The sequence below is a fragment of the Lagenorhynchus albirostris genome, chromosome X (assembly GCF_949774975.1).
Source record: "Lagenorhynchus albirostris chromosome X, mLagAlb1.1, whole genome shotgun sequence".
In the NCBI taxonomy this organism is placed as follows: domain Eukaryota; kingdom Metazoa; phylum Chordata; class Mammalia; order Artiodactyla; family Delphinidae; genus Lagenorhynchus; species Lagenorhynchus albirostris.
The window spans coordinates 48,108,203-48,131,434 of record NC_083116.1 but is presented as its reverse complement, the minus strand read 5'-3'; the positions used below and the strand labels follow the sequence as shown (position 1 = coordinate 48,131,434).

General features: G+C 37.7%; 1 protein-coding gene across 1 annotated transcript in view; it reads left to right on the top strand.

Moving 5' to 3' along the window:
• DIAPH2 (diaphanous related formin 2) overlaps positions 1 to 23,232 on the top strand; it is a 786,790-nt gene that overhangs the window by 643,159 nt on the left and 120,399 nt on the right. Inside the window, exon 25 of the mRNA XM_060138052.1 lies at positions 12,632 to 12,796. Within this exon, the coding sequence (XP_059994035.1) occupies positions 12,632 to 12,796 (165 nt within the window). The remainder of the gene's footprint in view (positions 1 to 12,631; positions 12,797 to 23,232) is intronic.

Below are 23,232 nucleotides of genomic sequence, written 5' to 3'. Positions count from 1 at the left end.
TTAATAGGGGAAGGGGAGATGGGACGTAGGCCACTTAGAGGAAAGTAAAGGATTTTTAGGAAAGACGAGTGGAACCTCAGGAGGATAGATGGAAGATATGATAGTATGAGGCAAAGTTTGTCTGGGTGTGGTGCCAACTTCTAGTCTCCTCTCCTTTGATAAGAGTCATTCTTCTCTGGTTGATGAAACTCCCAGGGAAGAGGTTTATGACAGTTGAGTTCCTTTTGGAGGATCTGTCTTTATGCAGATAAGGGGAGTTCAGAGAAAGCCTCTCCCTGCATTTGCTGTTTTCCCAAGTGCCTTCAACTCAAAATAATTCTTATGCCAAATGGGCATATTTTAGGGTGGCCTATTCTGCCACCCATCACAGTCTGTCCTCCTCTACAGCTCCCTGCGTTCTCAATCTATATTATCTTGGAATAGTCCAAGTTTCTTGATAGCTCCAGATACAGTTATACCTCTGCTCATGCTATTCTCCTTGCCTGTGGTGTCTTCTCTTTGGATAGAAAAATCTTTTCCATACCTCAGGATGGAAGTCGAAAGTTACTTCCTTCTGAAACCTTACCTAATAATCTCAGAATCACTTCTTTCTATGTGTTTCTATATTTTTCTGGAATTCCTTTGTGGAGCTTAGTTTATTTTACCATGCACTTTTATTTATTTACTTATTTATTTTAAACAAGAGAAGCAGTATGGTATGCTGGTTAAATTCATACTTTTATGTTATGGGGGAGCTATGGGGGTAAGGGTACCCAGGTTCAAATCCTGAAATCACCACTTACTGCGGAGATGGCACTGAGAAAGTCAGTAGGCCTCCCTGAGGCAAATTTCATCATGTGTAAAATGGAGTTACTGATAGCATATATGCATCAGAGGGCCATTGGGAGGATTAAATAAGACAATGCTTGTAAAGCATTTAGCTCAGTACCTGGTTCATTGTAAGAGTTCACTAAACATTTGTTCTGCTTCTGTTGCTCTGCTATTATTTATCTGTCTTCCAACACTAGTTTGTAAATTCAGTGAGGGTTAGGAGCCATGTCTGGTCACTTTATTTACTTCCTGTTTCTCTACTTAATCTCCCAGTTTCGTATACATTGTTGCCACATGATAAATGATGCTGAGAGCTGAACGTGAGGTAGGGCTGGAGGTAGTACTTGATCTAATTAACACCTGTGTGTGCAGACTATGAATATTCAATAATAATACATTCCAAAATATACACATCAATCTCAAAATTTTCTAATCATAACTCTTATGTTACTCTAAATGCAACTATTTATATGCCAGTCTCAATAGTTATGCGTTGCCTAACACCTGCTATTTTTTAACTGCCTTTGATACTATGTAAATTCTCAATAATTTATCAGATACACTTTAATTGGATGTTTACATAATATATACTCTTCTTATCAGTAGTTAGGAACTAGCAAGTAGACTTGCTATCATTTGGACAGTATTCTATGTTGCATTAGTCCTAGGGTTTTTTCTTATTGTTGTTAGTGTACGTGTATGTGTTAATTTAGCTAGCATTTTTTATGCCTTTGAGCAAAAAAAATTGGATGTATCAGTTCCGTGTTTAAAACCCTTCAATGACTTACATCTGTCTCAGGAAAAATTTCAAAATGCTTAAGAGACCTGTAGAATCTGGCCCCTATGGACGTCAGGAACCATCTCTGTCCTATCTCCCACTTCCTCCATAGGCTCTAGTAGTCCAGGACTTTTCTCTCTCCTTTATGTTCTTACAGTATTTAATATCCTTCAGAGCCTTCACTCACCCTACTACAGTGCTCCTCCTGGCTCTGCCCCTTCAGGTCTGAGTTTTAATATTTCACCCCTCAAGTGGCATTACCAGACTCCTGGCCCACCTGTACTCCCACAAGTCTAAGTTAGGTCTCCCAAATATACACTCTTTAACAACCTGTGCTTTGCAATCACAGTTTTCAATTTGTAATTTAAAATTTTTTCTACTTGTTTAATGTATGCTTTCCCATGAATCTGTAATCTCCATGAAAGCAGTGACCAGTGACTTTGTATCAATATTAACTGCTGTCTCTTCAGAACCTAGAAGATACCTGGCACAGAGTAGGCACTTAATAAATATCTTTGACTAAATGAAAAATCACTGTTAGGTGTCTCAGAATGCAAAGCTAGAGTCTGTCTTCAAAGGAAGAGTAAAAAGAAATGTACACAAAAGGCACAGTGAGTGAATAATGAAATGAATGGGGTAGAGAAAAGTAGGAGGGCTTGAGTGTACCTTTTACCTCTATAATGATCATCACATTTGTGGCTTTAACTGGAAACTGATTTAAAAGCATTTTCTTTATACCCAGCCGACTCAGGCCATCTGTGAAAAAGTGGGCTCATTACAAAATTGGTTCATCTCTCTGGAAACATAATTGCCTCCTATATGTTAAAAACTGGAGACTGGTTCAGAATTCCTATCGTTGGCTATGCTATCTTTGTTATGTCATTTAAATGTCCTATGCCTAAGTTTTGTAATCTGATTGTTAAAAGAATTTTGTAATCTAAATCCTGAACCATTTTAAACTGTTATGTTGAACCCAATTGCAGGTTAATATATGTATTCTATATTGTTCTTATTAATGTTTCACATTTTAAAATATTCATCAGTGTGTATTTATCACATAATGTGTGGTCTCTAAGTAAATTCCAGCTACTTTAATATGCCTTAGTATTATTTTTTAAAGATAAATTTCTTTAAAATAGTGATCATTTTTGACTAAAAATTATATATTCAAATTAAATGAAAAAAATTAATATTTGTTTTTTTAGCATTTAGAGACATCTTTTCTGACAGGTTATGGAAAGAGGAAATATTCTCTGTATTCTGTAATAGATTTTATATTTGTGACTTCCTTTTATTTAAATGGATAATTATGCCATGTTGCTAACTAAATCGTGTGTGAAGGTTAAGTGGATCTCAAGTTGATTTTACCATGTTCTCAACAATCCAGCAGTAATGATATTTCGAATTTCAAGTTTTTTATTAAAATCATAACTAATGTACTGCCTATTAAGATGAAAAGTTGTAAGAACGGATTTGACTCAATTAGCTGTGAGGTACATAAACTCCTTCATCCCGTGCTCTGCTAATGCTTATTCCAGTTCTAATGGAACAAGTTTTCTGTATTAACAATTACTCTCCACATCAAAATTAAGTAAAATGGCAAACAGTAGTGTTAGTACTCTGCCTAGTATTTGATGCAACAATGCTATTGTAGGGCAGGGAAAAGTTTTCCCCGGTCCTCATAAGGTCCCTGGCTGCATCTGAAAATTAAGATTGACAAAGAGAGATTAATGGGAGGAAAGCATACATATTTATGGAATATAAGTTTTATGTGGCATGGAAGCCTTCATTAGGAAATGAAGACCCAAAGAAATGGTTAAACCTGAGTGGTTTTATGCTAGGTTTGATAAATAGTGGAAAGTCATAGAAAGATATGAATGGGCAAATAGTATGAAGTATAGTAAACTGGGGGGAACTAAGAAAGGCCTGTTCATTCAGATACTTCTTGGTGTCCTTCCTCCATCTTGGAGATAAGGTTGTTCCTTTCTTTGGGGTATAGGGAAGCTACCTCTCACGTCGGCGTTTTCTGACCTGTTTCAGGGGAGAAGAGCACTGATGTTCCTACTTCTTCCATTTTCGCAAATTCCTTCAGCTTAAAGTATTCAGTATGTCACCGTGCCATATTTTGGGGTAATGTGTTATGAACCCCATCAGCTATTGAGCCAGTTAGAGGGCAAGGGTTACAATACCTACCTTCAATCAATTTATAGACAGCTAATTATAGCTACTGAAAATAGTTTAAAACTATATATAATGTATATAAATATACACTATAAAAGTATAAAATAATATAAAAGTATTAAAAATATTTCCTATTTGAATATATGCCTATGGGTGAATTATAGCTATTTCAGGTTGAATTTCAAGTCCATACTATTATTATATTAGTAAGGAATATAATCTATAAATCTGTATATAGTCACATGAAAGCATAGATGATAAAAGCTTTAGACAATTCTGTGTAGTGTGTAAATACCAAAGTAATCGTGTGAAGACTGCTTCCCTATGTCAGATTTTCAAATAAGTTAATATAAAAATGCTCTGTGGGACTTACGATGTATGTTTTATAAATTGTTTACAGATTCATGATTGAGATCAAATGGTTTAAAATTAATAATACTTTTTAAAGGTTAACATTTTACCTCCTAGCTTTTTAAAATGCTGACCGCATTTTAGCTTATAAACCCTGCAACAAACACTTCTCTTAGAGAGAAGATGATGTAATTTTACAATAGTTCACAGTTATCTTCAAAAACTTCTAAGCTGGAAAAATCAGAAATGCTTGTCTTTGTAGAAAAATGAATCTGAAAGTCAACTAATAAAAGGAAAATTGCTCTCAATTGCTTTTTTCCCCTTACAACTGATAACTTTATATGCATTTGATATGCCCACTTTACCGCCTTAAGCTTCTATTTCTTTTAGTATATAAATTACTATGAATTACCCCTATCTCTGAACTTCATCTTGGAAAGATCATTGTTTTCCAGGGTTCTTCTCTCTCAATATTTCAAGGACTCCCAAGGTTGTTTAAGCAGGTGGGAAGAGGTCAGTCTACATTTTGGTCCCAGAATAGTCTAATCATCTTCCACAAAATACCTTATTCTTTGATACCAATACAGCCATTGTCACCATCTCCTGTGGCACTAAAGGCCAAGAAATCTGGGCATCCAGGAGCAAATGGCCTTTTCCTGCTGCTCTCACCATTCTCTTCAATAGTTCTTCAGGGAAAGGCATCAGAAGAGCTTCTAGCATTAGTTACACGGTGTGCCCATAACTGTCCTTCCTATTTCACCCTAAACATGGCCACTGCCTTCTCATTCCGTGCTCTCACAACCCAGCTAAGGGCAGGCTGCCTTGCCCAGAGAAGTCCATCACAAGAGTCTACAACATATTTTCTACAGTCTCTTTTATAATGAAGCTTTAAATACTCCCAAATAGGAAGCAGCAGCTCAGTTCAAATCTCTACTTTCTCCCTCTTCTCTGTAGGCACAATCCCGTTATATGCACTTTACATTATAAATAGAACAGAATTCTGTAGGCAGCTATAAGGATGCCTTGTATCTCTATGACAAGAAAGTGGCTTTTGGCCTCTAGGATGAAAACTACCCATGAGCCACCAAATACCCTTTCATAAAATACATTTTCTAATAAATTATTTCTTTACCAGGCATCCCAGAAGATAACTTTAAGACTTATTTCCTTTAAAATGTATTTTCAATTTCAGGTCTCTATTATGGGAGATAAATAAAATGCCCAATTTAAAATGTTATCTACTAAAGTATCTACTAGGGCCACATCTAGGTCTAATTACACAAACAACTTAAACAGACCATCATTCTACTGATAAATATATTCTATTACATATATAGGTTTAAAATAAAATCAGTGTGATTGAAGTCTACCTTTAAAAATGAATTTAAAATGTAAAGATTGATGAAAATATGAGGGGATTAAATTTTTTTCTCAAGTATTCAGAAAATCACTATTAAAATATTCTCTATCAATAAGGTTTGTTGTGAAATTGGTTTATCTTAAGATGTATAAGAAGGGTTTTAGTTTCCCAAGTACCCAAGTCAAACCCATGGCGCGTCTTCCAATGTGATGTTATAATGAGACTTTTCTCTTTCACCAAATATTTCTTGAGAAACTATAGCATAGTTGTTAAGAATATGAGTTCTGGACCCATTCTCAGTTTGTTCCCATTACTGTGACATACCAGCTGTCTGATCTTGGGTAAATTCTTACCTCAGAAAACAGTTGTGAGGATTAATTGCATTAATCCATGGGAAGCGTTCACAATGACTCCCACAGAGTAAATTAAAACAAAAATAAATAAATAAAATATTAGGTATAATGATCATTATTATTGTTGATTTTAGTTATTTTTTCACTGCTACTATGTCTGCTACGTGTTTTAGGGGCTGATGATGTTACCAAATTCAGGTTCGGCTGCTTACCACTCTAAAGTCAATGATCAAGAGGCAAGTGTCAGTAGAAAGGAAAGGTGCTTTAATCAGAAAAGCTGGCAATCTGGGGAAAAGGTGGACTCATGACCAACTCCCAAGATTCTGCTTAGCCATGACAGTTTTTAAAGGGGAAAAGGAGGAAGAATCTCAGTGAATCATCAAGGCAGGAGGTTGGATTCTGCATCATTCTCCATTGTGTGCAGAGGGGCTGACTCTCTCTTCAGATGGTATCTTGCCTGTGTGATCTGCCTGCAGAATTGCTAAGGGGGCCGTTGGGGGTAGAGAGCTAGTCATTCTTTAACTACTTAATTCTTCATTCTTACTGCTTTTTTTCTAGGAAAAGAACCAACAGGTCAGGCAAGGTGTGGTGTGCATTCAGGAGAGCATAAGTTAGGAGTTAGGCTAAATTACCTAGTGATCTCATTCTTATAATTAGGTTCTTTTAAGGTTAGAGGGGAACAGAAACGGGCAAACAGGAAAGGGGCAAAAGAGCTGCTTTCAGTGAGTCAGTGGTCAACAAGACAGGGAAGGTCTATTCTCCTGGGTTATATTTTTAAGTGAGGAACCATAGGCAATGAACAGGTAAATAAATAAAAGAGATAATGTCAGATAGTGATAAGTTCTCAGAATGAAATAAAATAGGCCAGAGTAATAGTGACGGGAGTGGACATTTTAGACTGGATGGTTGGGGGAAATCCTCTCTGGGGAGGTGGCAGTTGAGCTGAGGTTGAATGGCCTGGTGAAAAAGAAACATTCTAGGCAGAAAGAAGAACAAGTGCAAGGGCCCTGAATTGGATATGAGAGCTTGCTAGGCACAAGGAAGAGAAAGAAGGTTAACGAGCCTCAGCATAGTGCTTAAGAGGGGGAATGGGGTGAGATTAGGTTGCAGCGGTGGGTAAAGGCCAGATCATGTAGAGCCTCATAAACGCTGAGAAGAAAATTGGATTTTATTCCAAGTGTTGTGGGAAACTGTCAGAGGGTTTGCAGGAGAGGATTTACATTTGATATACCAATAGATGCCATGAACAAAAAAAAAAGTAGAGATGACAAGCAGGCAGTTGATTATAAAAGTATCTCAGGGGAGAGACTGGAGCTACAAGTAATTTGGGAGTCATCAATATAGATGGTATTTAAAGTCATGCGAATTGCTCTGGTCAGTTAGACTATAGACAGAGAAGTCAGGACCAAGCCCTCAGGGTACTCTAACATTTTATAGAAGTTGCCAGAGAAGGAGAGGAGGTAAGAGGAAAAACATTTTAAGCATGAGGGTGTGTGTCATAGAAACTAAGAAGAGTGGCTAAATGTGTCAGATGTGGCTGAGACATCAAAAGGAGGACAGGGGGTGAATGTTGGATTTGGCAGCATGAAGGTACATTGTCATTATAAATAGTACACTTCTACCATGTGAAAAGAATGTTAGACTAGTATCATGCAGGCGTCTATCATGATGTCTACTATAGGGGAGGAAAAATAATTGTTTCTGTACCCTACTGAGTAATTGGCTGAGGACCAACCCCACCACCACCACCGCTTCCCCGTAATACGAGACAGAATAACAAGAGAAAACCAGAGAGAAGTTAATAAACTTGAATACCTCATGTGTACCTGGGAGATACTCAGAGAAAAATGAGTAACTCCCCGAAGTAGCCTAAGTCACCAGCTTAAATACCATCTTCAGCTAAAGACAAATAAAAGATGTGAGGACACCCATAATGGGGGAGAGGGTTACAGGGAAAAGCACCATACACAAGGATAAGGTTTGTTCTGCAGGTTTAAATCTGCAACTTCACCAGTGATACTCCTGATACCCTTGATTCTCTGGTGTCCTCCTTCTTTTCCTGGTACAGAGAGGAAGACACCCTTACAAATGGAGATTTCCTTTATAAATGGAAATTTCCCTTTCAAATGGGTAACTTTTACTCTTTTCAGAGCTTTTCCTGTGTCTGCTGTTTTTCAATCAGCTCAAAATAATCTATGCCAAAGAAGCATATTTTGGGGTGGCACATCTGCTCACCTTCACTACATTCTAACCCTAGATCGATGAGTGCCTTTGTTTTTTTTTGGGGGGGGGATGTAATTTATTATGTTTACAGTTTTATTGATAAAATGAGTGCCTTTTATCTAGTTTCCACAGCTCTAAAAATGGAATAGTGGTATTTCTCTGCCTTTTTGACAAGGTTGTTACGAAGGATATGGAACATAGTGGAAGGAAAAGTATATCGTAAATGGTAAAGTCCTGTACAAATGCAAATTAATAAGTAGAATTATTTGTAATATTAGATTATAAACTGCTTCAGGGTCTGGATTAAGCTTTTTTTTATTTTTTTATAAATTTATTTATTTATGTTTTGGCTGCAATGGGTCTTCCTTGCTGTGCATGGACTTTCTCTAGTTGTGGTGAGCGGGGGCTACTCTTCATTGCAGTGCATGGGCTTCTCCGTGTGGTGGCTTCTTGTTGCAGAGCATGGGCTCTAGGTGTGCGGGCTTCAGTAGTTGTGGCATGTGGGCTCAGTAGTTGTGGCTCGCTGGCTCTAGAGCGCAGGCTCAGTAGTTGTGGTGCACGGGCTTAGTTGCTCCGTGGCATGTGGGATCTTCCCAGACCAGGGCTCGAACCCATGTCCCCTGCATTGCTGCATTGGCAGGCGGATTCTTAACTACTGCGCCACCAGGGAAGCCCTGGATTAAGCTTTAATGATCATTGTATCAAGCACAATGCTTAGCATAATACTAACCAGTATCTTGCGTTTAGTGGTTGCTCAAAAAAAGAAAATAAAAAATGTCTTAAATGAAATAAAGAGGTGGAAAGGAATGATGGTGTCCAGTTCTTTTTCACCTGCAGAATCCCAAGTAGGATTTGGTGACAGGCTTGCTGTTGTGAAAGATTTCAGTGCTGACTCATGCCCTGTATCCCTTTTACAAAGTAATCACTGTGAAGAGAAGTAAAGGACTTGGAGACTGGGCTGCTTTCCATTTGTTATTTCTAAGCGAAACCATTCCCAGAATTTTTCAGATTTGCTCACTTTGGTATACAGACAGAATTTCTGAAATCAGTTTTTCTTCTAGGAGAGCAAATTTATGAAATTGTGTATCACCACATGGGCATATTTTAGCTGGTGAAAAATTGTGTTATGATAAATGGTAAATGTCCAGTTTTTTTGCCTTTTTTTTATCTTTGGCTTTTTCTGTGTGTTGTACAGGTGTTGAGCCTTCTGAAATATACACAGTTTAGTACCTTGCTGCAAATAGAATATAAGTAAGTGACCTTTGCAAAGCGTGTATTCTTAGCAAGTCTGGCATGAGTCTGTTTTATTTAGGCAGGAGAGACTAGAAAACAAAAATCTAACTTTTATTCTGTGCTGAGAAATAAAGAGAATTGTCTTATTTCTGCAGCTCTCAAACAGGATGTTCAACACACTTAAAAATCAAACAAATAGGGACTTCCCTGGTGGCAGGTGGTTAAGAATTTGCCTTCCAATGCAGGGGACACGGGTTCGAGCCCTGGTCCAGGAAGATCCCACGTGGCAAGGAGCAACTAAGCCCATGTGCCACAACTACTGAACCTGCGCTCTAGAGCCTGCGAGCCTCACCTACTGAAGCCCATGCGCCTAGAGCCCATGCTCCACAACAAGAGAAGCCACTGCAATGAGAATCCCGCACACTGCATCGAAGAGTAGCCCCCACTAGCTGCAACTAGAAAAAGCCCACGCGCAGCAACAAAGACCCAACACAGCCAAAAATAAATTAATTAATTAATTAAAAAAATCAAACAAATATGATATTCTCAGAGGTAAAATCAGAATATGTAGGTAGCATTACATACAACCCTATTGTTTGTAAAAAGCAAGTAGAATAAGTCAGAAATGCATTAATTCTTTCAGGTCTACTGACAGCAAAATGGACTTGAGGGTTGAAAGATTTAATGTCACTCCTTAGCAAGGAAGAGGTTGTTGTGTGGCTAATGTGAATGCTAATACTTAAGTAGCATAAGAAGGAGCCTGTGAAGGGGAGCATCTCCCTTTTAAAATCCTGCTGTATCCTGTAAGTGTCAGCTGCAAAGTAATTTTCCAGAAATGGTCTGATTTCCCCACTGACTTCCATTGTGAAACTAGAGCTGTGTTCCCATGGAAAATAAATTTGGCCCCAGGTTATGATAAAACACACTGAAGAATTCAGAAAATTTTATAAAATCCAGCATTTCAAGACACAGTTATCAGTACCTGATAAAATAATACTATCACAAAATGTGAATACACTGTAGTAGATCTTAAAGTAGCACACCCCAAACTGTGCTATTATTCTTTTTTTTTAACAAGTCTAAGTCTAGTACCTTTACATTTAAAGACATTTTACTTCTGTGATCATTATTTTTAATAGACTTAATTGTAAAAGGTAGATTTGCTTTCCTTTATATTCTTCATGGTTAGTCTACTTACCTTTTTGTGAAGCATTCTTTTTTTTGTGGCACGCAGGCCTCTCACTGCCGTGGCCTCTCCCATTGCAGAGCACAGCCTCTGGACACGCAGGCTCAGTGGCCATGGCTCATGGGCCTAGCCGCTCCACGACGTGTGGGATCTTCCCAGACTGGGACATGAACCCGTGTCCCCTGCATCGGCAGGCAGACTTTCAACCACTGTGCCACCAGGGAAGCCCTTTTTCTGAAGCATTCTTATCGATTAACATTCAAAAGCTTTCAGCCATAGAAGAAAGACCAGAAGGAAATGTCCCAAAAAGTTCACAACACTGAGTTGTTGGAAAGTTTAGTTTACTTACGTTTTTATATTTCTAAGTCACCTAAAGAGATAATTTTCTATATCTGTATCTTCTATAATCAGGAATAAAGTCGATAATTTCTTTCTATAAATTTACACATAATGAGATACATTTAGTCAGACACATTTACATTCCTGGTTCATTTTCTGTTTGGTAGTAGTGGTAGTTGTTATCACTTTTTTGATAAAAATTTTAAAACAGTGATGTAATTAATTTGGGGATAAATAATTTTCTGGAGTATACTGCTGAAAGTGTAGTCCTGGTGTTACCGAACCAAACTTGGGTCCTCTGGCCATGCACAGTAAAGCCAATCTACTGGCACCAGGTTGTGGTAAAGGAAAGTGCAGCATTTATTATAGGCGCCAGACAAGGAGAGTGGGTGTGGGTAGCTTGTGCTCAAAAGCTCCAAACTCCCAGAGGGTTTCAGGGAAGAATTTTTAAAGACCAGGTGAGGGAGGGGTGTTGCAGGGTATGTGATCAGCTTGTGCACAGTTCTCTGATTGGTTGGTGGTGAGGTAACAGGGTGGTGTCACAGGGGTTAACACTGTCAATCCTCAGGCTCCAGTAGGCCTGCAGGGCTATGTGCTCAAGGTCACCAAGTAGTTAACCTCTTCCATTTGGTGGGGGTTTTAGCATCTGTAAAACAACTGAGGAAATGTGCATCAGATACTGTTATCTAAGCACTTAGAAAGGAGCTAAAGGAGAAGATATGGAGGAGGGGTCTGTCATGGGAAGGCCTCATTGGGTCCTGCTGGTTACACTGGACTGGCAGCCTCAGTATCATCTGGGAACTTGTTAGAAACTGTAATCCTCAGGCCCATTGGCTCAGACTCAGCAAACAGCATTCGGGTTTGAACAAGCCCTTTGGGCAATTAAGGTTCTAGAGCTACAGCAGAATCTCTCTCCACCTCTCTCTCCCCTCTCGGTCCTTCCCTCTCCAAAGCTCTTCCTCTCCTCCCTTCTTTTTCTCTCTCCTTCTTTTTCCCCTCCTCATGTGGTATATATGTGTATATGTATATATACACACATATAGATACATAACCTATATATAGAATTCACTGTAACCTCTCCATCTATATAGAATATGTATTAAAAAAAGAAAATATATACTTCTTTTTCCCTAAGTTTTTCATTGCTGTTTGTTTCTACCCTATCTCCCTCCTAAAAAGATATGAGGCAGTTTTCTGGTGTTTATACTTCTGTGTTTTCATTTATCAAACATGTTTTAGCAAATATGTTCTTCATGGTTATACATTAAATAGTTCTGCCTCATTTATAGATTTTCACAGCTCACTGACCAATATAATGACTCCAGCAAGTTGTTATGGGCTGAATTGTGTCCCCCCCCGTTCATGTGTTGAAGCCCTAACCCTCAAAACTTCCAAAATGTGACTGTATTTGGAAATAGGACATTTAGAGAGGTAATTAAGTTAAAATGAGGTCCTTAGGGTGGGCCCTAATCCAATATAACCAGTGTCCTCATAGGAAGTGGAGATTAGGACACAGACAACACGGACAGAGGGACCACCAGGTAAGGACACAGGGAGAAGGCAGCCATCTTCAAGCCAAGGAAAGAGGCCACAGAAGAAAGCAAATTTGCTGACACCTCGATATTGTATTGCTAGCCTGCAAAATGGTGAGAAAATAAATTTCCATTATTTAAGTTACCTGATCTGTGGTATTTTGTCATGGCAACCCGAGCAAAGTAATGCAGAAGTGTTTACAGAAATAATGTTATAATTCAGTCTTAACGTCTAATGATTGCCTTTGAGGTACTATTGGATCATGTTCCTTAACAGAAAGCTACAGCTTTACAAAGAGTGCCAGAGAACAGTATGAAAAACTACTCACCATGCACAACAACATGATAAAGCTCTATGAGAATCTTGGAGAATACTTTATTTTTGACTCTAAGACAGTGAGCATAGAAGAATTTTTCGGTGATCTCAGCAACTTCCAAACTTTGTTCCTGGTAAGTAATACGTCTTAAAGCCTTGCAAGGCCTGTTGCTTTTGTTTTTAAATAATTTCTTCCATAGGCATTTTATTTTACATACCTACTGACCATATTGATTTCATGTTATAGCCCTTTAACAGGAATTGACAGATATTTTATACCTGTGACATGGATTAAAAATTGTTGGCTGGCTTAATGTATAATGGGAACCTAAATGAATTATCTTCAACTTTAGGAACACATGGGAATTTTACTGCTGAAATTTTATAGAAAATGAATGAATTGGTACTCAAATGACCCTGATTTTTTATACAGCATAATATTATAATTTGACCTAGATTAAAAATTAACATCTAAAATCATCTTTTACTCAATACATTAAAATGCTGTGACTGATGAATAAGTTTCTTTCATAGTCTAGATGAGAAACTGATTCTAAATTGGACTCTATATCAATAAATGACCTGGAATACCTAAAGTTTCTTTCAGAATGTGAGCTCTCCTTTTTCAAACTGTAACTCTTGAGGATAATGGTAAACGTTAGAATTAATCGGAGGTCGATCATCAGGGTGCCAGTTATGATGCTAGAGGGAAGCAAAAGCTTTGTTGTATAAATGCTGTGGGAATATTTCTCTGCATCCAGTGAAGGCATAGAAGAGCACAGTCTCCGATTATGATAGTAACAGAAAGATATGCACAAGAGTTGATATCAAACAGGTAAAAGTCCCTTTATGTTAAAGAAGGAATTCTAGCAATTATCCCCAGCAGGAAGATCAATCAACAAACTAATTCATTGTAGTTAGAGGTATGTTTCTATCCCCAAAGCAATCCTTCGCTAAATAAGACTCTCTCTCTTAATTGATGGTGTTGCTCCATGAAATCATTTGATTTTGGTGTGATTTGCACAGTCTATGAAATACAAATATACTTGTGGAAAGCACTTGCTTTCATCTACTGATTTAGGACAGACAACCGAGAGTACACCCTGGCTTTGATAATAGAAGCTAAACCAGAAACTTTCATAAATATGATCATTTGTGTTATTTTTTGCTGAGAATATTAGCTGATTTTTGTCTTAGGTCTTTGCCTCTTAATAGACACACATATTTAACTTTTTAGCTGGTCAATAAGTAGCAAAATATATTCTACTGGCAATGAGTGGCTTTTTCAAAACTTAGACATTAGGAACACACCCAGGTTATACTTACTTGGATAATTTTCAAAAAGAAAAAAAAATGTATGTTGAAAAGGGACGGGGACTAGAAAATACACTTCAGTTGACACGGAAAAGATAAATCCAATGATTTTCTTTTTTGGTAGCATCAATGTCTATGGGTTAATAGAGATAAATAAATATAATTAATATTGTCAATCTCTATGAAAAAGGACCTTGTTTTTAACATAAATGGGATCCTAAAACACTGCCTGTCATATTATGTGCCCCCTACCTCCCCAATACATGGACATAGAGTAGAATTTGCTGTACTTCTCTCACGTTGTAGCATTTGTTTAATTATAATTCCTGTGTGAAAGCCTATGTTTAGTCCTATTAGCCAGATGCTTAGAAGCCTTGCTAAGAACTATACTTGTATTATTTCTCAGTCATAGCTTAGTTTTAAAAAGGTAAGGATATTGTTGTTAAGAAGAACTGATTCTATGTCCTGGTGCTCTCACAAACAAGCTATGTGATTAGGTAAGTCATTTGTCTTTCTAGCTAGTTAGCTAGTTAGTTAGTTAGGAAATGGTGGGATTACACTACTGATCTCAAAGAACTTCTTTAGTCTATGAGTCATGGTGGGAATTTCAGAGAGTCATTTGTATTCCATACATAAACAGGATATATCTTTTTGTCTACTGGCTTCACTGTGGGTGTAGCTTGAGTACAGGGAAATTATTTGTCACAAATCATTCTCATTGTAAATAAGTTGACATTCTGAAGCCCGGTTGTGTGTGCATTTAAGTTAACTTCTTGAGAACCTGCTAAGAGTTTGGGAGCTTTCAAAACAGGTGACCAGCTCCTACACTGTGTCTTGGCCAGCCATTGCCACCTGTCCTACAGAATACTACTGCTACCACTTCTATTTACCAATACTTTTAGTATTGGTATTTTAGTATTTTAGTATTGCTGTCATGAGAAGTAGTGTGCAACTTTTTAGCTGTTTCGTACTTGAGTTGGTCACATAACCTCTCTGGGCGTTAGTTTCCTCATTTTTAAAATATGAGTGATAATTCCTGCCATGGCTTCCTCACCACGATGTGAAAACACCTCATAACCTATGTTGTGCAGATGGAGAGTATTATTAGCCATTCTCTGCCTGTCCATTCAATTATTACTTATTGAGAACCAACTTGATTTTGGTAATGCTTTAGTCCAGAGACAAAAGGAAGAGAATGGTTTCTATCCATGAGTGGAGGGCAACTGACAAATGCAATATAGTTTGGTAAGTGCTGCCATAGGGTGCTATCGTAATACAAAAGAGGGGCTGCCTAACCCTGCCTGAGCTGGCCAGAGAAGCCTTCATAGGGAAAGTGACATTTAGACAGTCTGAAAAAATCCATAGGACTTTGACAAGCTGACTTTGACAAGTAGGTTTAAGGGTTTTACACCTGACCTATCAGCCGAAGACTCCTAAATCAACATCACCAACTTCAGTCAATCATCTATGCTCTCCATGTCCCTGTTTCATAGTGAGCTTAAAGTGATTTCACTCTCCCAGGGGAGGGAAGAACCTTGAAAGAGAGACAAAAGTTGTCATCGCCACAAGTTCCCATTTTCTTAGTGCTTTGTGTGTTTGGCCCCAGGGTTCTTGGCTCTTAAAAGCATATTGGACTATAGATGGAAGCAATAAAATACCAGTAGTGCTGAGAAGAAAATAAGAGTTCTGATTCATGTGCTACCAAAAATTACTTCCAAATGAGCTCAGAGTTTCATCTTGGGAGATCTATTTGGCATGTGTAGCATAAACAAAATACAGATACCAAAATAATCTTCCTGAAAGAGATAACCTCTAAAAGATGGGGCAAATGTAAATAAACAAAAAGGGTTGACATTATGGATTAAGACCTTTTTCAAAATAATCACATTCAAATGAATGAAAGCAAAATTGGGCAATCTCTATGAGATGCTGCTCTATAAATTATTCATTATCATTCATATTACATATTACTCAACTAATAAGGATATTGAAGATGTTCAGTTGAATGCCCTATATATTGTCATGAAGATATATGTAATTGGAAACATTTCTAAATTCAGAATTAAGATTCTCTTTCTAGTTAGCTTCTCTGAGAGCAAGAGAGTTTTAAAAACTGCTTATAATATAGGCAAGGTTAATTAATAATCCCTAAATTTAAGTTGAATATTTTGTAGAAGAAAAATTCCAGATTTACATAATATCAAAACATCTCTTTTGCTTATTCTCCTTTATGCTTCAGTCATTTAGTAGTTGACTGCACAGTCTTTTTTCTTTCAAGATATTTGGAATAGAATGTTCAAAATCAGTGAACCTTGTGTGTTTCACCACCATGCAGCATCTTGCTTAGGCATAAAAATTATTTTCAGCTGTTGGGAAAGTGTTTGAGGCAAGTATTATATACTTCAATAACTTTCATAGCTCCAAATAAATTATAGAAAATATTTCTTTTCTCTTTTAAATCTGTCAGTTTCCTGCTGCTTCTGTGTGTTTTTGTTTTGTTTTTTAAAGAACAATCTGTTACTCAGGCACTCAGTAAATATTTGTTGTGTGAGCGTCCTCATTCTATATCTTATATACTAGAAATAGAGGAACAAGGCTTTATAGGATTATTAGATCCATTGGCCTAACTTAAGAAGAAAATGTTACCATTACTGTTAATCAGGCTAGCAGATCTCCCCTCAACAAAATAAGTGTTTGCTACTGTTCATTTGATAACTAAACTTTAAGATTTTTTTAAAAAAATCAAGACTTTAACAATTTTTCAACAGCTCTTAGATGAGCGTTAAAATGGCTAAGTGTTAGGAGGCTAAGTGATATCTATAAATCATGGCGTTTTATGCCATTGTTCAGTCTTGTTGCTTCTACCTCCTAAATATTTTTGGACTTCACTCATTTCTCTCCAAGCCCACTGACGCTACTTTAGTTCTGGGCCCCTGCCATCTCTCAGCTGGACTATTAATTACAATGATGTCCTTACTGGTCTCTCTGCCTACTTCTCCTACCATTTCTAACTTCTAATCCATTCCCCACATTATAGTCAGAGTAAAAGTTAAAAAACCAAACAAACAAGATAATGTTACTTTCCTAACTTATGATTCTTTAATGACTTGTGTCCTCAGGATAAAATCTAAACTGTTGAAAATTAATATGGTTTACAAAATCAAAAGAACTAAGATTACTTAAAGCCCAGACCATCCTAAGGTTGGCTGAATAAGCCATAATCACTTGAACTCTCCTTCCAGACTGGGAAAAGTCAAGTATTGACAGTGGAGGCAGCAGAACAAAACAGCAGTAAGTGCCTAAGAGGACCTGAGCCTCTTACAACAGAGAGAAACTTTGGGAGCACAGTATCCAAGGCTCAGTAAATGAAGGCTCGGAGGCAAATGTGTGATTGTCATCTTGTGTTAATTGCTCCCTAGCTAGTGCAGCATGGAGAGTTATGACAACCAAGGTCGCTCTTATCTTAATTCTTAGTTAGGGATGTTCTTCCTTCTGCCTTAAGTAATTGTTCTTTTAAAATCTAACCTTATCTGAAAGCTCCTTGTAGCCATTTTGGCTTATGGAGATACTTAATTTTGAGAAGCTCTCATTTTCCTCAAGCCATCTTCCTCTTTACAAGGACTCAATCATGTCTAAATCTAAACTATAATTGGAAAGCAAGGTGAGCATCTGCATCTGCACTCAAAGGCTAAATTGATAATATAGAGAACATTTTATTCATTCATTAAAGGCAATTTGCCTTTAAAGAAATGAGGATGAATTTTTGCATAAAAAGACTGTGTATATAATTCCTGATCCAAGAACACTAAGTTATTTTGAAACATTTTTAAGCCTTCAATTCACGAAGCCCTTGACATTTAAAGGAAACTTTAGTACAGTATTGTAAAAATGGTGGACTTATGTTAGAAACCAAATATGTTCTTGAGCAAAGAAGTCTTAATCAGTAATATAAACTCTATTATCTAGAATTCCGTCATCCAAAATCTCTATTAGATGCCTCAAAAGTTGAGGCATACTTGCTTTGCCAATAAAATGGTAATTAATATTATGAAGATGCCCCTGAGAAACAGCAAAGACCCTGATGTGCCTCTTGAAATAATATAGTTTTATTTGTAAGCTAACTGTCTCATCACCTGTGAATTCAGATGTTTACACTAGTAACAATAATCCAGATATCCCAGATTGTCTCTTCTTTACCCCCACTGGCAGGACTCAAGCTCTCTGCAAAGTCTCCACTCCCACAAGTACACCTGGAGTCATCTCATATGGGCTCAAACATGTGTTATCTACAGTCACTGCTTGACATTTGCCCACACATATTTGAGTGCCTCCTATTCTAGGGTGATGAGAATATAGCATTAAACAAAATAGACAAAGTCCTGCCTTTCCTGTCCTCCTGCAGCTCCCGCTCCCCTCTGCTGAATGCCTTTTGCTGGCAAAGCTGCTTGAGTTGCCCTCAATGATAATGGCCACATCTGGGCCAAGGTTGCAGTCTCCTGCTGCTCCAATTTTGCCATCAATCCTTGCAGTACTTGAGTGTGGGGTTATGCTCAGTGCAGACGTAGCCACGCTTCCCGAGACCCTTCTTAAAAAGTTTATTTCTCATCTCTTCTGATCCCTTTCTCCTTGGAGGCTTAAAAGTTTTTTTTGAAGTCCTAGAGACCTAAAGGGGATCCTAAAACCATAATCCCCTCCATTGCTCTTCTTCCTCACTTTTGTTCAGGCACCTAGGCAGGTATCTTCCTTTTCCTAGAAGCCAGGGATAAATGAAGTACCAGCATAAATCCCTTCATGCAGATAGAGCCCTAAGGGCCCACCAGCTCCCCCTATTTAATCACACACATCCAGATAATTCCCTTTGAGCTCAGATGGGACCACCCTGGCTACATAGCCTTAGGTTTATTTTGAGCTATTGCAACTCTTTGAAAATAGGCAATCCATGTAAAATACATGGTAACTCTATTAAGCAGAATATTTGACCAGAATACTTCATTCCCCAGCTGTGCCGGAGAGCAGACTTTACTGTATTATACAGACATCATTTAATTCTTCTTTAGAAAACGATGTCACCTATCAACTGTGGTATTCTGTTTGACTGCTTTTATTTTGGGCCAGAAGTAGATGCCCTATTTTTCTGAGATGATTGTTCCTTGTATAAAAAAGCTAAATATTATATCATAAGTAACTAAAGGAATATGTAATGATGGCATCCATGGTTTAAAGAAAACCCACATTCCCCAACATGAGAAAAATGCCTACTGGTATAAATGGTTTTTAAATGGGTGCACATTTTAGATTAATATTATAAAAATTTAGGATATCATAAATATTTCTAAAGATATTTCTCAAAGTTATCAAAATTGTTTATGGCAAGCTGGATATTGCCCTTTAGAAATCTAAGACAACATAATACCTAACACTGAAAATATTGACAAAATCAGTTCAATGCCTACTTTTCTCATTAAAGTCTAGTAATAACTAGAACCAGGAAACAAAATGCAATATCTTTTGTTCTACCAATAACACCTCACATAGAATTTTTCAAGGAAGTGTCCCCCATAAATAAGTTATTATTGAATTATGTTCAAACAACAGGAAGTGATGCTGAAACTCGGCCTCTGTGCACTGGTGCCGGATCGAATTTTGGAGACAGAGTTTTGGGTGAAGTAGAGAAAAATAGCTTTATTGCTTTGCCAGGCAAAGGGGGACACAGCAGGCTCATGCCCCTCAAAACTGTGTGTCCCAACCCAGAGGAGTTTGGTGAGGACTTTAACAGCAATGGTTCAAGGGCAGCGTTGCTAGTAAGTATCAGGGTACGTGCAGGGTCTGCATTCCTTGAATCTGGCCTCCCGTGGTTTCCCGATGAGCTGTGGTTCTTTTTTTTTTTTTTACATCTTTATTGGAGTATAATTGCTTTACAATGGTGTATTAGTTTCTGCTTTATAACAAAGTGAATCAGTTATACATATACATATATTCCCATATCTCTTCACTCTTGTGTCTCCCTCCCTCCCACCCTCCCTATCCCACCCCTCTAGGTGGTCACAAAGCCCCGAGCTGATCTCCCTGTGCTATGCGGCTGCTTCCCACTAGCTATCTATTTTACGTTTGGTAGTGTATATATGTCCATGCCACTCTCTCACTTTGTCACAGCTTACCCTTCCCCCTCCCCGTATCCTCAAGTCCATTCTCTAGTAGATCTGTGTCTTTATTCCTGTCTTACCCCTAGGTTCTTCATGACATTTTTTTTTCTTAAATTCCATATATATGTGTTAGCATACGGTATTTGTCTTTCTCTTTCTGACTTACTTCACTCTGTATGACAGACTCTAGGTCCATCCACCTCATTAAAAACAGCTCAATTTCGTTTCTTTTTATGGCTGAGTAATATTCCATTGTATATATGTGCCACATCTTCTTTATCCATTCATCTGATGAAGGACACTTAGGTTGTTTCCATCTCCGGGCTATTGTAAATATAGCTGCAATGAACATTTTGGTACATGAGTCTTTTTGAATTATGGTTTTCTCAGGGTATATGCCCAGTAGTGGGATTGCTGGGTCATATGGTAGTTCTATTTGTAGTTTTTTAAGGAACCTCCATACTGTTCTCCATAGTGGCTGTACCAATTCACATTCCCACCAGCAGTGCAAGAGTGTTCCTTTTTTTCCATACCCTCTCCAGCATTTATTGTTTCTAGATTTATTGATCATGGTCATTCTGACTGGTGTGAGATGATATCTCATAGTAGTTTTGATTTGCATTTCTCTAATGATTAATGATGTTGAGAATGCATTCATGTGTTTGTTGGAAGTCTGTATATCTTCTTTGGAGAAATGTCTATTTAGGTCTTCTGCCCATTTTTGGATTGGGTTGTTTGTTTTTTTGTTATTGAGCTGCATGAGCTGCTTGTAAATTTTGGAGATTAATCCTTTGTCAGTTGCTTCATTTGCAAATACTTCCTCCCATTCTGAGGGTTGTCTTTTGCTCTTGTTTATGGTTTCCTTTGCTGTGCAAAACCTTTGAAGTTTCATTGGGTCCCATTTGTTTATTTTTGTTTTTAGTTCCATTTCTCTAGGAGGTGGGTCAAAAAGGATCTTGCTGTGATTTATGTCATAGAGTGTTCTGCCTATGTTTTCCTCTAAGAGTCTGATAGTTTCTGGCCCTATATTTAGGTCTTTAATCCATTTTGAGCTTATTTTTGTGGATGGTGTTAAGAAGTGTTCTAATCTCATACTTTTACATGTACCTGTCCAGTTTACCCAGCACCACTTATTGAAGAGGCTGTCCTTTCTCCATTGTACATTCCTGCCTCCTTTATCAAAGATAAGGTGACCATATGTGCGTGGGTTTATCTCTGGGCTTTCTATCCTGTTCCATTGATCTATCTTTCTCTGTTTGTGCCAGTACCATACTGTCTTGATTACTGTAGCTTTGTAGAATAGTCTGAAGTCAGGGAGCCTGATTCCTCCAGCTCCATTTTTCGTTCTCAAGATTGCTTTGGCTATTCAGAGTCTTTTGTGTTTCCATACAAATTGTGAAATTTTTTGTTCTAGTTCGGTGAAAAACGCCAGTGGTAGTTTGACAGGGATTGCATTGAATCTGTAGATTGCTTTGGGTAGTAGAGTCATTTCCACAATGCTGATTCTTCCAATCCAAGAACATGGTATATTTCTCCACCTATTTGTATCATCTTTAATTTCTTTCATCAGTGTCTGATAATTTTCTGCATACAGGTCTTTTGTCTCCTTTGGTAGGTTTATTCCTAGATATTTTATTCTTTTTGTTGCAGTGGTAAATGGGAGTGTTTTCTTGATTTCACTTTCAGATTTTTCATCATTAGTGTATAGGAATGCCAGAGATTTCTGTGCATTAATTTTGTATCCTGCTACTTTACCAAATTCATAGATTAGCTCTAGTAGTTTTCTGGTAGCATCTTTAGGATTCTCTATGTATAGTATCATGTCATCTGCAAACAGTGACAGCTCTACTTCTTCTTTTCCGATTTGGATTCCTTTTGTTTCCTTTTCTTCTCTGATTGCTGTGGCTAAAACTTGCAAAGCTATGTTGAATAAGAGTGGTGAGAGTGGGCAACCTTGTCTTGTTCCTGATCTTAGCGGAAATGCTTTCAGTTTTTCACCATTGAGGATGATGTTGGCTGTGGGCTTGTCATATATGGCCTTTATTATGTTGTGGAAAGTTCCCTCTATGCCTACTTTCTGCAGGGTTTTTATCATAAATGGGTCTTGAATTTTGTCAAAAGCTTTCTCTGCATCTATTGAGATGATCATATGGTTTTTCTCCTTCAATTTGTTAATATGGTGTACCACATTAATTGATTTGCATATATTGAAGAATCCTGGCATTCCTGGAATAAACCCCACTTGATCATGGTGTATGATCTTTTTAATGTGCTGTTGGATTCTGTTTGCTAGTATTTTGTTGAGGATTTTTGCATCTATATTCATCAGTGATATTGGCCTGTAGTTTTCTTTCTTTGTGACATCCTTGTCTGGTTTTGGTATCAGGGTGATGGTGGCCTTGTGGAATGAGTTTGGGAGTGTTCCTCCCTCTGCTATATTTTGGAAGAGTTTGAGAAGGATAGGTGTTAGCTCTTCTCTAAATGTTTGATAGAATTGGCCTGTGAAGCCATCTGGTCCTGGGCTTTTGTTTGTTGGAAGATTTTTAATCACAGTTTCAATTTCAGTGCTTGTGATTGGTCTGTTCATATTTTCTATTTCTTCCTGGTTCCGTCTCAACAGGTTGTGCATTTCTGAGAGTTTGTCCCTTTCTTCCAGGTTGTCCATTTTATTGGCATAGAGTTGCTTGTCGTAATCTCTCATGATCTTTTGTATCTCTGCTGTGTCAGTTGTTACTTCTCCTTTTTCATTTCTAATTCTATTGATTTGAGTCTTCTCCCTTTTTTTCTTGATGAGTCTGGCTAATGGTTTCTCAATTTTGTTTATCTTCTCAAAGAACCAGGTTTTAGTTTTATTGATCTTTGCTATCGTTTCCTTCATGTCTTTTTCATTTATTTCTGATCTGATCTTTATGCTTTCTTTCCATCTGCTAACTTTAGGGTACTTTTGTTCTTCTTTCTCCAATTGCTTTAGGTGCAAGGTTAGGTTGTTTATTCGCGATGTTTCCTGTTTCTTAAGGTCGGATTGTATTGCTATAAACTTCCCTCTTAGAACTGCTTTTGCTGCATCCCATAGGTTTTGGGTCATCGTGTCTCCATTGTCATTTGCTTCTAGG